This window comes from Thermothielavioides terrestris, chromosome 5 (assembly GCF_000226115.1).
Source record: "Thermothielavioides terrestris NRRL 8126 chromosome 5, complete sequence".
NCBI lineage: Eukaryota > Fungi > Ascomycota > Sordariomycetes > Sordariales > Chaetomiaceae > Thermothielavioides > Thermothielavioides terrestris.
In genome coordinates this window covers 4132101-4145999 of record NC_016461.1, presented here as the reverse complement: position 1 = coordinate 4145999, position 13899 = coordinate 4132101, and the positions used below count along the sequence as shown (strand labels likewise).

The 13899-nt window shown below is 59.0% G+C and overlaps 5 protein-coding genes across 5 annotated transcripts; 1 reads left to right on the top strand and 4 right to left on the bottom strand.

Annotated features, from left to right (window-relative positions):
* Positions 1-1369: 1369 nt before the first annotated feature.
* On the bottom strand, positions 1370-4286 carry THITE_2122761 (uncharacterized protein). The gene is made up of 6 exons (XM_003657193.1): positions 4093-4286; positions 3962-4031; positions 3872-3888; positions 3729-3811; positions 1784-3669; positions 1370-1689 (listed from the first exon to the last, which is right to left on the bottom strand). Exons 1-6 carry the CDS (start codon positions 4152-4154, stop codon positions 1501-1503), a joined length of 2307 nt encoding a protein of 768 aa, XP_003657241.1. The 5' UTR covers positions 4155-4286; the 3' UTR covers positions 1370-1500.
* A 951-nt stretch (positions 4287-5237) lies between these two features.
* Positions 5238-6433, bottom strand: THITE_2132315 (uncharacterized protein; the record flags this gene model as incomplete). Its single annotated transcript, XM_003657192.1, has 2 exons — positions 5238-6220; positions 6292-6433. 2 exons carry the CDS (start codon positions 6431-6433, stop codon positions 5238-5240), a joined length of 1125 nt encoding a protein of 374 aa, XP_003657240.1.
* A 1388-nt stretch (positions 6434-7821) lies between these two features.
* THITE_2092407 (uncharacterized protein) lies at positions 7822-8700 on the top strand (the record flags this gene model as incomplete). Its single annotated transcript, XM_003657191.1, has 1 exon — positions 7822-8700. The coding sequence occupies one exon, from the start codon at positions 7822-7824 to the stop codon at positions 8698-8700; it is 879 nt and encodes a 292-aa protein (XP_003657239.1).
* Positions 8701-8843: 143 nt separating this feature from the next.
* THITE_2122759 (uncharacterized protein) lies at positions 8844-10294 on the bottom strand. Its single transcript, XM_003657190.1, has one exon. It carries the CDS (start codon positions 10196-10198, stop codon positions 8987-8989), a length of 1212 nt encoding a protein of 403 aa, XP_003657238.1. The 5' UTR covers positions 10199-10294; the 3' UTR covers positions 8844-8986.
* A 759-nt stretch (positions 10295-11053) lies between these two features.
* Positions 11054-12576, bottom strand: THITE_2171447 (uncharacterized protein). The gene is made up of 2 exons (XM_003657189.1): positions 12271-12576; positions 11054-12208 (listed from the first exon to the last, which is right to left on the bottom strand). Exons 1-2 carry the CDS (start codon positions 12493-12495, stop codon positions 11513-11515), a joined length of 921 nt encoding a protein of 306 aa, XP_003657237.1. The 5' UTR covers positions 12496-12576; the 3' UTR covers positions 11054-11512.
* Between the last annotated feature and the right edge of the window lie 1323 nt (positions 12577-13899).

The window sequence follows — 13899 nt, the reverse complement described above, 5'->3', positions numbered from 1 at the left end:
AACAACCCGGAAAGGTAAGGAAAGAAGTGCTTGATTAAGCTGTCTTGAAGACGGAGAAGAGGTTGTTGTTAAGGAGAAAGTCCCCCTGATGGGCTCCAGGCTTCTTGGTTCCCACGAGGCTCCGTTGACCTGTAGAAACGAACCTAACAAATCCTCCTATGTCTCTACCTAGCGGTTGTCACCCCAATCCAAGATGATACTAGAAAATGAAGCATTGGGGGGTTGCGAGGATTGATTGGTGTATTGGCTGCCGGTGGTGGTAGTGGTGGAGAACTAGGTTATAAGCTTGGATACTGAGTCTCGGCCCTGGAGTGCTGGCTGAGGCATGGGCTCGTTCGTTGAATGGAGACTCGTGATCGCGAGGTCGAGGAGAGTCGAAAGAGTACCTATATTTGGGAGAAACTTCGGTCAGTTCTGTTGCTATAGTAAATTTGTTGATTTGATGAGATTTGGTGGAAGTAAGCTTGACTACCTAAATAGGTCTAAAACCGAGAAGGTTGTAGGATTCGCGAACTACCTAGCTCCTCACCCTGAAACAGCAGTTCAGTTGGCGACGTCTTTGCCCAAAATGCCAGCCTGCATGAGGCTCATAACTGTTGACAAGTCCACGTTTGTTAATCCGTACATGCTCCGTACCACAGCAAGGACAGAAACAGAGAATTCAAAGACAACACTCATGCGCTCTTGCTGCGACCCGTTCAGTCTGTCTACCCCAATAGGGGCCCTTTGTAGAGGCCGCCTGCTCTCGAAAGAAGGAAGGGCAGAGAAAAGCAGATCATATTCTCGTAATACAGAACCACGGGGAAAAGAAAAATAAAGGAATAAAAGAAACCAAAACACAGTAGCAAGAATCTAGGCCTATGTAGGGTAGTTATACTACGCCAGCGCCGGCTTAAACGCCCTGCCCTTCGCTTCCCTGATGGCTGACGACCTCCATGAACTACCTGAACTACCTCACGAAAACCCCTTACGGATTGGATTAGTTAACTAACTTCTGTAGTTTCGCTTGCGAATAACAACTACCTAAATAACTCCAGCACGCTGCTCTTGCCTGTCCAGTCCCGATGTCAATCAATCAATCCATCAATCCACTCCCGCCTCAGTGTCTCCCCAGACCAGAGGTCAATCGGTCAGCCTCAATCCCAAGCACAGAGCTTCCGTCCCCAAGTTGCGCGCACATTCGAACGAAACCAGGACGAACCAAGGCAGAAGGGAAGCCATGCCATAACTCTGCATAAAAAGCACCCGCCATTATTACCGAGCCCGCACCGGAACCTAAAAACTGAGGGACTCTCAAAGCAAGGGGTAGTGGTCTGTTACTCATACACAATTCATGACGGCAGGAGCGTTCCGCTGCCACATTTAACTTTGTGTTCTCTGTTTGTTTCATTGTCTGCCAGACAGCGCTAGAGGGAAAAGAGGTAGAAGGTTTGCCTGCCTGCCTGCCTGCCTGCCTGCCTGCCTGCCTTAGGCGACGGCCGCCGACCGGGCACCGCGCGGCTAGGCGAGGTACCCGATGTCGTCGTCGTCGAGCCGCTCGAGGTACTCCTTGTCGAGTAGGATCTCGATGCACTTCTTGATGTCGCCGACCTTGGGCACGAAGCGCGCGCGGATCTGGTTGATGGTCTCGCTTACGAGCTGCTGGTGCTTCATGCGCTTGCGCGCCTTCATGATGCGCACAATGGCCGACTGGCGGGCGGGCACACAGATACGTCAGCATACCTGAAGGAAGGCAAAGGAGGGGGGGGGGGGGGGGGGAGGGAGAAAGGCATGGTTATCTCACCTGCAAAAGCAGCTTGCGGTCTTCCTCGATCGTCTTGTTCGTCTCGGCCTCTTCCTGCTTCGTCTCCGACTTCATGCCGACGTTGAGGTTGACGCGGTACTTCTTGTTCTTAAAGTCGTAGTTGAGCGAGAAGGTCGCCCCGGGGCCGACCTTGGCGCTCCCGCCCTCGATGTTGAGCACCTTCGCCTTGACGAGGATGCCCAGCGACGGGTCGAGCGCCTCGCTGTTCAGCTGCGTCGTCGTGGCGATCTCCTCGTACGTGTTCTTGTCCTTGTCGTTGAAGAGCAGAAGGATGGCCATCTGGTATATTGAGACCTGGAACGTGTAGGGCATCTTGGCGTTCCTGATGTAGTTCGCCTTCACCTCACCCTTGCACAGCTGCCAGAGCCAGGTGAGCTTGCGGCCCTCGTGCTTGGCCTTGTAGAAGCGGCCGAAGCGCTCGCAGTCGGCCGCCACCTCCTCGGGCGGGTTGAAGTTCGTCCCGGGGGGCGAGAGAGGCCAGAAGCCGGTGCCCAGGATCGAGTACGACGAGTCGAGTCCCTTAGAGTCGAGCGACGATTGGACGTGCTCTCTGAACCCGGCATTGAGATCCTTGGAGATCTGCATGTCGAGGAACATGCGCTGCAGCTTGTTGGTGTACTCGAACCCGCAGGCCTCCTTGAGCTTGCCGATCATGCTCGTCTCGGCGTCGTCCGACGACGAGTTGCTGTGGACCAAGCGGCGGGCCAGCATCCGCGAGTAGAACTTCTGGAAGACGTCCTTGTCCTCGATGTACTTGAACACGGTCATGATCTGGACGAGGCTGCTCTCCAGATCGGCACCCTCGGTCCCGGTGCCGCTCTTGCGGAGGAGGAAGTCGGCATATTTGGCCAGCAGCTCGGGGGATTTGTTGGAGCCCGACTTGCACACCTCGTTCCGGTTCACAAACTCCCGGCAGGCGTTGTCGAGCGACCTGGTGAACTCGGGCTCGTCCTTGAAGGCACGCTTCACGAGGCCTTGGTACTGGGTGTGGATCTCGAGCAGGGCATCGACGTAGACCTTGGGTTCGAGCTTATCGGCGTCCGACGCCACCTTAGCGACGGCAGCCAACCCGGCCTTCCTCACGTGGGTCTCGAACTTAGTCCTGAGCGGGTCCAGTCCGTCTGGGATCCTAGACAGCAGACTGTACATGCGCGCCATGTCTTCTTCCCGGTCGCTGTCCAGGAGCACCTGGAACTCGTCGCGAAGCATGTTGGAGTGGTCGGCAATCAGGACTTGATTGCAAGCTTTCTTCAGCGGAATCGCTATGTCCGGATGGAGGTACATCTTGACTCGCTCCTCCTCCTCCTCGAGCCGGGCCTCGGCCTTCTTCATGTACTCGACGACGCTGTTCTGGGCGACGAACTCCTGGCTCTCCTTCTGGTAGAAGAGCATGGTGGCGTCGAGGAAGGGGCGCTCGAAGTGGAAGCGGTAGACGTCGAGAGTCGATTTGGAGGAGTCGCCGTCATTCATGCCCAGGGACACGAACGAGTCGACGACCTGCTTGATCTGGTTGTGCTCGATCGTCTCGCCGTTGCGCTGCTTCTCGACCAGCTTCAGGACGGCATCCATGACCTTGGTCGAGACCTGGGTGAAGAAGACGTCTCGCCACTGTACCAGGTGCAGGGTATAGACATCGTACACGTTCTTCTTGCCCTCGTCGATCTCGCGCTTCACCCAGTGCCGGTTGAGGTAGCGGAAGAGATGGTGGATGTACTTGGCGGCGTCGGTGTACCGTTGCCACTCGCGGATATAGAACGCCAACAGTGCCTCGTCCGTGTGGGCCCTCGACTGGGTGACCAGTTCCCTAAGATGTCCGGATAGATACTCCGACAGCTTCTTATAGAGATCCTCGCCGAGAAGATGGGCTGCCGAGGAAAGCAAGTCAGCGAACGCCAGGTGATCGGAACGGAGCAGGGACACGAACCACCACGCTGAGATGCGCCCGAGAAGTTGTTTGCGATGCTCATGCCGACGACTTTTTGGGATGTGCAGAAGTTGTGGACGGCCCTGGGGGAAAGTCAGCTACCCGCAGCACGTTCGCGCGGTCGATGCAAGGAGGCCACTGACGTGTAGACGCCCATGTACTGCCCCGGGGTTGTCAGCGAGACGTCGACTCTATCAACTTTACGAGGAAGCAAACTCGGCCGGGCCACGTACAGTATTTAGATCCACGCCGTCTTGCAGATTGTGCATGATCCTGGTAATGCCATACTGCAGGTAGTTCCACCTGCTCGCAGGTCAGCTCGCGGGATCGAGCGCAGCAAACACAACGGGGCGCTGCCACGCACGTCGACTCAATATCTTCTCTGCCCTGCGGGGGGGGCATCCCCGGCAGCGCAGAGGGCGGCATCTTGGTGGACGGCTGCCGAAGGGGAGGGGCTGTGGAAGGGGTCGTCGATGAGTTCGCTGAAGCGGGCGACGTCGCGGTTGCCCAGCGATCGCTCGAAAAAATCGGCCGGTGGAATCGGTTTCAGTCCCTGGAGCACGCCTTCTCAGTTATTTGCCGTCTCAAGGCTTCGAAGTTGCAGTGCGGAAAGGAAGAGAGGGTTGCAGCCATGTGTTGTGCCTAAGCAAAGCAGCCTTACCCAAGAATGGCGAGCGCGACTGGCGGGCGTTCAGGCTCCCGTCCCTCCAGCAGGTGGAAATGTGGGGAACAAGATAAGTGGTAGAGTGAGTGGTGGTGAGTGGCAGCGGTTACCGCCCGCTTGGGGCACCTCAAAGGACGCTGCGGAATAGTGTAGAACGGCCAGCCGATGGGAACTTAAAGTGAACCAGAATGGTGACAAGAGGCAAAAGATGAAATGAAAAGCTTCCAATGTAACTACGATGTCGCTTGTCCGACCTACAAAGCCGGGACGTTTGCCGGTGATGCCGGGTTGCCTCAGCAGGAGCCGGTTGTTGGAAGGCTGGTTCCAGGCGCCCCATTCAGGCAGGAGGGGAGGGTCCCGGTGTTCAGGGCCGATTTTTTTGTGCATTCAAACGCGATGCTGCGAACGTTGATAGGCGGACCAAGCGACCGTTAAGCGCCAAGAGGCGCACCCTTCCCTCTGCTCTTATCCTTCGCAATCACGACCCCAGCCCAGGAGCCTCATCCTTGCGGCCAACCTACACTAGATCTCGCATCCACAATGACCTTGCATATGCAAATTCCGGAGTACGGAGTGCTAATGCACGAAGAGCTCAGCAACCGGTGGCATTGCTCACCACCGCACAATCAAAGCTACACGCTTGTTCATTCACGGCATCCGCATTGCAGATGCCTCATACACACTACTTATGGCTATGCTAAGGTGCAAGGTACTGTTCCAAGCCCGCTGATGGCTAATGAGGGTATACTTCCAAGGAATAATGCAGGAATGATGCAGGTAGCCAAACGCCAGTACTCCAAGACCCATACTCTCCCGGCCACCTTGGTAATGAAATTCCGGTTTCGTCACTGCTCATCCTCTCCTCCGCCCAGCTTCTGGACGAGGCGGAACACATTCACGGACAAGGTAAAGCTCCACGATATCAGGCCGATCAGCTGGAAGGAGGCTAGTGCCTGGGTGTACCGTGTCGTCTCCCGGTCGCCCGCGTTGTGGTAGACGAGCGCCTCGAAGGCGAGCGCCGTGCTCGCCGACTTGAAAATAATGAAGAAGAGGTCCATGAGGACCAGCGAGATCTTCTGGGTGGCCAGTCGCAGACCCAGCGGCTTGCCCGTGTATTCGTCCCAGGTCATGTAGCCGATGTAGGGGATGGCGACCGTGTCCACCACGATAGCCACGATGGACTGCGCCAGCTCCGATGTGGGCTTCTCATCCCCGCGGTGCTCGAACTCGTAGATCTTGGCCGACAGGGCCAGCGCCAGGATCGAGGCGAGCAGGACGGCCAGGCGAAAGGCCAGCGGGACCAGCGGGTGGCGGAGGATGATGCGCCATATCCTCTTGTACAAAACCGCAGTCCGCGTCTGTCGCCTCCCCCAGGCATCGCTCAGCGGCGGCATATCGACGGGGCCTTGGAAGCCGGGCTGCAGCTTATCCAGCACCTCGGGATCCACGATCTGCGCCTCCTCGTTCGGCAATCTACCGTACCGGCACGACTGGACGTAGCTCCGCCAGGGCGAGTCTGGCGCCGCCCGTCCGTATTGGGGCACGATGACGGGTTCCGCCGAACGCAGGTGGTCCCATTTGCGGCCCCTCTCGGAACCGTCCTTGCGCATCAGGCGCATGCGTAACCTCGCCCACGGCGTCCTTGCTCCTTCCAGCCCCAACACCGCCGGGTTCTCGTAGACGTAGCCATCGCGGGACACTCGCCTCTGCGCCTGGCTCGGGGAATGGTTGTGTTGGGCAGGCAGGGCGCGCGGGGGCGGCGAGCTCAGCGCGCGCAGCTGGGCGTCGTCGGGCCGGCCGTAGCGGATTTCGTACGAATCAATCCATGCTGACGGCCGATGTGTTAGTCTGGTGGACGAGCAAAACAGGGACTTCTAGATACAAGACGGGGCCTCGTACGCGGGAGGGTCCGCAGAGCGCCGCGCGAGGCGGAGAGAGACCCCGCAGCACTACTTCGAGACCTAGTGGTTGCGGATGGGTGCGGATCGGAATGATGATCGGAATGATGTGGGCTCGACGGCGGCCGGCCCGGTGTCGCCATCACCGTGGTTGGGGGCGGGCGCCGCGCACGGGGCGTGCGTTGACTGGTAGGTCGCTCCAGCGGCTCTACCAACGTGCATGAAGCACAGTAGTTCGCGGCGCATCAATCAGCGACGGATGCTGAGGAGCGGCGGCGGCGGGATGAGGTTGGGTGCAACCCGGTGCGGTCGCTGCATCGCGCGGTCTTCAGTACTGTTGAGTTCAAATTGACGACATCCTGGCTTCGTCGTGTCGAGGACCCCCAACTTGGCCGGCTCAGCTCCGGCTCCAACATGGGACTTGTTCGAGGTCGAGCGTGGTGCTTTGATCGTCTGTTTTTGAGCAGGTGAGCCGAGACTTGGCGGCCATGCAGCACTTCCAATCTGCAGCGGGCCACAGCAGGGAAGCTCCGGGTATGCACAGACACTTCAATTCCCACAGTATGCCTATGACGACAATCAATTCCGCCTAACGTTTAACTCTCGGCTAGGTGATGCGTCATGTCGGCAGGGCACCCTGGAGGTCTCCGGGCCGGCGTAGTGTAGTTACTGCGTACATGGAAACACATCACTACCGGCATCCCGGTCGAAAATTACCTACGAATTACGGGACAGACATCAAGGCTACAACTACAGAGCATTCCGTTGGGTATTCCTTAGCACCTACAGCACAGCAAAGGACGGTCATACATGTTGTTGGCAATCTTCTAATCCCGTTCTTGTTTCTTCACGAATCAAGCAATTCCAGCGCAAGTGGAGTACACTTGGCTCTAACTATTGGCGCCGGCCGTTCCTCTTAGATCCGTCCAGCAACCTCTCTCTTCATGTTAACCCATTACAGCACCAAGTTTCTGCTTGACATGACCGCGCTGGGGGATCTCGAGCGGCAGCTTTCGAGGCCCAGTGTCCCGTCCTGGGAAAACCCATTACTGTGTAACAAAGCCTGGAGACTGGAGTTACCAAGCGTCCCCACAGCGGACTTGTTTTAGCGAATCACGGCGCAACATTAGACCACCATCTGCGTCACTGGCTCTGAGCCCTTGCTTGGTTCCCAACGGTCCAGGTTCCAGGGAGCCTCGGAGGAGCTCAAGATCCCAGCAAAGTTTCGATTTTGCGAACGCGCAGTCCCGCGTTGCCACCACAGCCAAGCAAACGTTTACGACAGTACTCCCACCCAAGCTCTCAGTGAGCCGATGTACAAGATGCCCCGTCGCAGTTCCCATCCCAGGACCTAGAGCACCGCGGCTTCACTCTCTTTACTCTCTTTCCTTCTTTTTCCCGCTCCCCGCGCCGTGCAGGCAGCTGTTCTTGGTCGACCGAGGAACATCATCGGAAACACCGAAGGCTGCCCGAGCCTGAGCCTGAGCCCGAGGTAGCCGTGACGGACTCGGGCCTGCCACTGGCCGCAACCATGCGCCTCTACCTGCTGCCCATCTCGACGAGGCGCACGCTGCTCTACTGCCAGAAGCTCAACGCGCCAGCGAACGAGAAGCAGACATGGTCGGACTGGATCCAGTCCAAAGCTGCAAGGACTTGGTCCGGCTGGGAGAAGAAGGAACGCGGCTGGCAGAAATCGGTCGTCAGCTACGGCAACCAGATCCTCCGCCGCATCCCCTACGAGGAATGGGGCCTTAAGTCGGTGCCGCCGCTGTCGCAGCGCCGGAGGCAGGTGGAGCTGAAGGGCACCGAGAAGGTCGAGGTTGTCTACCCCAAGAGCCTGATGCAGATGGACCGCGTGCCCAAGATACTGGAGACCCTGGCGACCGAGAGGGAGCCATTGCACAAGAGAAGGCTTCTCTGGTGCCTTGTGGGCATGCCCTTGACACTGCCGATTGCCTTGATCCCCCTCGTTCCCAATCTCCCTTTCTTCTACCTGGCATATCGCGCCTGGTCGCACTGGAGAGCACTGTCCGGGGGGAAGCACGTCCAGTTTCTCCTGAGCAATAACCTCCTCGCCCTCACGCCGTCGCCCGTCGTCGATAAGGTGTATGCCGAGCAAAAAGAGCCACTCCCCTCCGCACCGGAGCCGACAACGGACTCTAGCGGAGAGGCACTGAACTATCTGGATCCCGGTTCAGCGAACGGCTCCCATCCCCCCGACGGCGAGACGATGCTGCTCTCGCAAGCCAAAGGCAAGGAAATGACCCAGGCGCTAGACCTGCCGCAGCTCGAGGTCGAGCTCGAGCGAGCCATCTGGCAGGTCGAGACGGCCATCAAGAAGCGCAACGCTGAGGTTGCCGCCAAGGAGTCGCAAGAACACACAAGCGACGACGAGAAGAAGTCGCAATGACATTTGGATGGCGACGGTGTATGTAAACAACGTGTATATCATCCGACCAAGTTCAGCGAAGGGCGGCCAGGGCGATGGACGGGGATAATTTTCTGTTCTTGGGGACGGCGTGGCATGGCAAGGTTGGCGGTCTGTTAGACCCGTCTCAACTCGACTCACAACGCAAGACCCGGTCTCCACCTCATCTTGGTCCTCCTCTGTGAGCTCAAACTGTCTGCTCTTCCGCGTTTTCCCATCACGCAGGGGAGAACGAGCAAGCTATTCCGTCGAGTACCCCAACGACGCCTCACCACCCCTCCCTACCACCCCACCCACCGGTGGCTCGGCCACCGACACCCCCAAACGCGCTCACGAGCCCGTGGACGAGCGCCAACGCGATCAGCAACGCCACCGCGACAAGAACACGCCGCGCCGTCACCGCACCGCGCAACCCACCGCCACCAAGCCCAACAACACCAACACCAACACCATCCCCAGCAGCACCGCCCCCAGGCCGAATCTTCCCCCGCCTCCCGCGGACCAGCCCGCGGCGCCCAGACACCATCCCCAGCTCAACCATCTCCATGCCCAGACAACGCCCGTCATGCCCGGGCCCCGCGCGCCAGCCAGCGGGCGGCCCTTGCCCGCCGCATTCCCATGCTCCCCATTCCTGGCCCTCGCCGACTAGGTGTGCGGCTCCGTTTACAGCTGCTTCTTCTCCTGCTCCGCCTCCGCCTGCGCCGTCGCAGCCGCCGGCTCCGGCTCCGGCTCCGGGAAGCCTGTCATCGGCCCGCGGCAGGGATGATACTCCTGCTGCTGCTGCTGCTGCTGCTTCCAGTTCGACGAGGCCGCTGATATCACTTTCGCGGGGGGCCCGGCCGCCGTTGTCATTGCCGTTGCCGTTGCCGTTGCCGTTGCTGTGCCCGTATGCAGCCGGGTACGGGTACGAGTACGGGTGCGGGTCCGTGTCTCTGTTTGGGACTGAGCTCGGGTCGGGGATGGTAAAGGGGATCTTGAAGGGAACTGTGTGCGTCTGGTCGTGGCTGTGGTGGCCTGCTACGGCCGCTGCCACCACTGCTGCCGCCGGGTCCTGGGGGCGTTGATGCTTTTCATGCCGGCGTTGGCTACACCTCTCGTCGTCGTCGCCGTCGCCGGGGTGGTGATGGTAGTGGTGGTGGTGGGGTTGGTATTTTCTCCGGGCATGGGACGCATACTGGGCGTGGGCGTGGCTCGCGGGCTGGACGGCCTCGCGGCGTTGGAGCGTCTCGGAGCGCCAGGCCTGCGCGGCCTTGTACCGCAGGAGCCGCTGTGTTGGGCTGGAGAAGGCCGGGGCCGCGTATCCCGGAGGGAGGTGTAGGGTCGTGGGTTTGGGTCTGGGGTTTGGTCTCGGGGAGGTCGAGGCGGGCTTGTCCTGCTGGGTTTTCGAGTCGCTGCTGCTGCTGCTGTTGTAAGTGTTGGGGTTTAGAGGCGACGGCGTGAGCGGGGCGTATCGGTGCGCGACTGGCGTTGATAGTGCCATGGCTAAGGGCAGCATCTTGCTTGGTGTACCCTATGCATGCAATGGGTAGGATGTATTTGCCCTGTAGGCCGCTGCGAGATCTACGAGCTCGTCATTGCAATGGGTGGTTAAGATGTCTCAGCTGGCCCTGGGCTGCTGAAAGCGGCGTAGCTGTGAGGCACAGGCAAACGCAGTTGGCTACTGGCTGGGGTGAAACAGGCACAGGCGCATGTTTGTCCGAGTGCGAGATCTGCGCCACCCTGAAAAATGGACCAGCTGTGTTGCGGAGAGCAAACTGCGCCGTCTCAAGCTGCCACAGACCATGTCTCTGGTGTTGCTTTGCTGCATGAAAAGTACTGGCATTCCAACCATTTGACCTACAGGCAGTTAGTAGGACGTATTCTCCTAAATTACGCCTGAGTGAGTGCCTTGGAAAAAGCAGAGTACGCCGCCATGAGGCCGTCTGAATGTGTGATTGTGCGGCAGTGAGACCTTGATCTGACGGTCATACACACACTTGCGTGTCCGCCCTGAGTGAGTGGCACCGATAGCCGCAAGCAGGCTTTGACTCCACATGTGCGCATCGTTACCTACCTAAGCATGCTGTACCGCACCAGTGCAGGAAAAGAACATCCATCCGTGCTATCCTCGAGGCTTGCGAGCGGTGTTAATTCCAGAATCTCTTTCATCGTCCGTATCAATCTCTTTCATCCCCATGCTCGTGCTCGAAAAGGTGTCGTGACGACCACCCCGGCAAAGCGGGCTCCGCAGCCTTGGGACGGTTCCATCAAGGGAGACAAGCCAGGTATCGTTTGCGCGGCAGGAGTGCATCGCACACAGCGGGATGCAGCATGTCCCAGGCGGCCGGGGTTGAGTGCGTTGAAGAACTCTCGATTGAGGCATTAGAAAGTATACTCGGTATCACCACTGACACACCAAGACTTTTTTTGGTTTTCCCGTCCCGGAATTTTCCCTTAATGCTTCCTGTTATAACCCCATCTCATAGCACTCATGCTCGCCGTACTCCAACAACTCCGCCCAGCCCGTCCTGTAGTCCTGCCTCTCCAGAGAGCCCCGACGCAGCTCTTCAATCTCTCCCGTTGATTGTGCCCGAAACGCAAGGTCGGGCTTTTTCCCGTAACAAAGCCACTGATAAAGAGAACGGAAGGGTGTAGGAAAAGAATACCCCCGCTCCAAACCAGCCATCCGACGATTTCACTGCTTCCTTTTGTGAGACCCGTTCAAAGCTGAGAAACACAAGGGCCAACATCAGATCTGGCCGCAGCTGCCACATCAGGCCAATCGCAGCGCGGCATAGGACAAACTGGATGTCTGCTATGAGGCCGGTTGCGGGCTTGGTGCAGTCTCGTCCGTGCTCGTTGCAGGCTCTTCGACACGGGCCTTCTTGGCCCGGCCACTCTCGTGGACTTGGAGAGCCTCCTTGGCCTGGCTGAGCTCGACCTCAAGCTCGTCGAGGCGCCGCTTAAGCATGTTCTCTCTCCGGTGACTCTCCTCCAGCTCGTTCTGCAGCTGGGCGTGCGCCTTGCTCATGGTCTCCAGCTGGGCCCGCAGCTGCACCTCGGCCTCGGAGCTGTTCTTCTCTCGCGCCTGCCGGCTGGCCTCCTCTTGTTCCAGCTGCTGGATCCTTCCGTGGTACAGTTGCTGGATCACCTCGAGCTCGCTGACCCGCGTCTTCAGACTGGCATTTGCCGCCAGAAGCTGCTCATGTGTTTGTGGCATATCCAGCCGGTCGCCGTTCATGGGAGACGGGGCGTGGCCATCGGGCCCGCCAAAGCCAGACAGGTGCTGAGCCTGGAACTGTTCGTCGATGTTCTGGTAGATCGGGGCGATGTGCGAAGCATAGAGGCTGGGCGTTCCGGTGCGGGAAATCGGGGAGTTCGCGTCGTCAATCGCGCCGTTGGCCGACTTTTGCGAGGTCCTGCGGACGCCGGTTGCGCCGTTGCCGACGCCGAGATCTTGTCCGCCCACGTCGCCCGGCTGGGGGAGATTCGCATGCTGTTGGGCCTGCGCCTGCACTCGATCATTAGCTGCCGTGGGCTGGTGACGGATCCACGGCGGGGGAGCCTTCTTGCCTTCTTTTGCTTTGCAAGGTCGGGTCTCATCGTCTTGACGCGATTGCGGCTCTTGATCACGTCTGTCTTGAGCGAGATCGGCCTGGGCCGCCCGTGGAGCTTGAGGAAGAGGCCGCAAGCATTGCAGAGCACGGCGCCCGTCTCGTCTCGGCGCCATAGCGGAGTTGTCGAGGTGCCGCAGTTCTGGCAGGTGGGCTGTGTGGATGCGCGGTCGTGGTTAGCCATACTTGCCATGCTGGCGGTGGATATTCTGTGATGTCCAGGATACTGGGGATACTGGTGATTGTTGACCGATGTGGACGTGGATGCGCCTCCGTCCACAGCGATTAGATGTGACGATAAGACAAAGGATAAATGCCGACGATCGCGCAGATGATAAGGCAAGGTGATAAGGAAATTTTTGAAGAAAGTGGAAGCATGGCCCGCGAGAGTGGGGCACGCTGATAACGGGCAAGTTCGAGTTGCAAACCACCGAGATCACGCGGGCCAATAGCAGGCTGCGCCTTGGTCGAGGCACAAGCAATGACGCCCGACTTCCCGAGCGATTGCAGCATATTGTAGAAAGCGACGCTGGGGCAGAAAGGAACTCGACTTACCAGATTTCCACCGGGGCCAGGGGCGGTGCTGGCGGGCGACGTGCCGGAAGCATACATGGCGGGCGCGATCGCGACGGGCCTGGGAGCAGTCAGCCACGGAAGAATGAGAGCAGGCGCGTACTGTCAATTGAGAAGCTCAAAACCGCCTCCGAGATCAGAGTGGCCCGACATCAATGGGGCTGGCGCAAAGAGCGCGCGTCTTGCAGGTTGAGTCCAAGCGCGACGCGACTGCCCTTTTCTTCGTTCCCCCTCGTCCTCTACCCGCGCATAATTTCGGATCCCTCACTGACCTTGATTGTGACGAGTCCGTTGCCGGGGTAGCAGTGGCAACCGCTGGGGCGCTGGCTTGGGGTTGGGGAGGGTTCTGAGCGGCGGAAGCTTGCGTCGAGACCGAGCTTTGCCGCGAGAAGGGCTCCGCTTCGAGTGAGGTTGGCGGCGGCGCGCCATGCGAACCGTCTTCCATTTGCGGCTCCATTTTTGAATCCACCGCAGCGAGCTCGAAGTCAGGGTGCAGCGGCGCTGCTGCGTCGCCCTGAGGGAGATCGGGAGTCGGAAGCGCAGCCAGCTTGGCGGTGTTTAACGGGTCGCTGGAGGGTTACGCTTGGGGTGTTCGAGAGAAGGGGTCGGCGCGGCGGCCTCTGCGGGTGTTCTGCGGGTGTCTATTCCGTATAGAGAGGGCGGCAGGGATCGGTAACAGCGGCGGAAGATCTCGATGATCGTCCGTTCGCAAAAGCGACGAGTGCAGCAACCTCGTTGATGAAGGTGGCCGACGGGGAAACGGGCGAGATCCCTCTCCTTGGGAAGCCCAAGGTGCTCAACCGTGTCGAGTAGTTCAGGGAGAAAGGGGTGCCGGTTGCGAGATGACAGAAGTTGGGGGTTGGAAATGTTTTGCGCTTGATCAACAATTGCGGATGGATGGCGAATGGAGATCCCAGAGCGAGTGGGAGAGGAAGAAAGTTGGCGGCGAGGGAAGTACCTTCGTACCCCTCGAGTTTACTTCCCAGCTCGGCATCCCGTTTAATTCTGGCATTCT

What these genes read in the sequence shown, in the direction of transcription:
- THITE_2122761 (XM_003657193.1), bottom strand. Translation starts at nt 4,154, where the DNA reads ATGCCGCCCTCTGCGCTGCCGGGGATGCCCCCCCCGCAGGGCAGAGAA. An exon ending in AGAGAAGATATTGAGTCGAC is followed by an intron (nt 4,032 to 4,092) that starts GTGCGTGGCAGC and finishes ACCTGCGAGCAG; the next exon opens with GTGGAACTACCTGCAGTATG. An exon ending in GGGCGCATCTCAGCGTGGTG is followed by an intron (nt 3,670 to 3,728) that starts GTTCGTGTCCCT and finishes TTTCCTCGGCAG; the next exon opens with CCCATCTTCTCGGCGAGGAT.
- THITE_2122759 (XM_003657190.1), bottom strand. Translation starts at nt 10,198, where the DNA reads ATGGCACTATCAACGCCAGTCGCGCACCGATACGCCCCGCTCACGCCG.
- THITE_2171447 (XM_003657189.1), bottom strand. Translation starts at nt 12,495, where the DNA reads ATGGCTAACCACGACCGCGCATCCACACAGCCCACCTGCCAGAACTGC. An exon ending in ACCTTGCAAAGCAAAAGAAG is followed by an intron (nt 12,209 to 12,270) that starts GCAAGAAGGCTC and finishes GATCGAGTGCAG; the next exon opens with GCGCAGGCCCAACAGCATGC.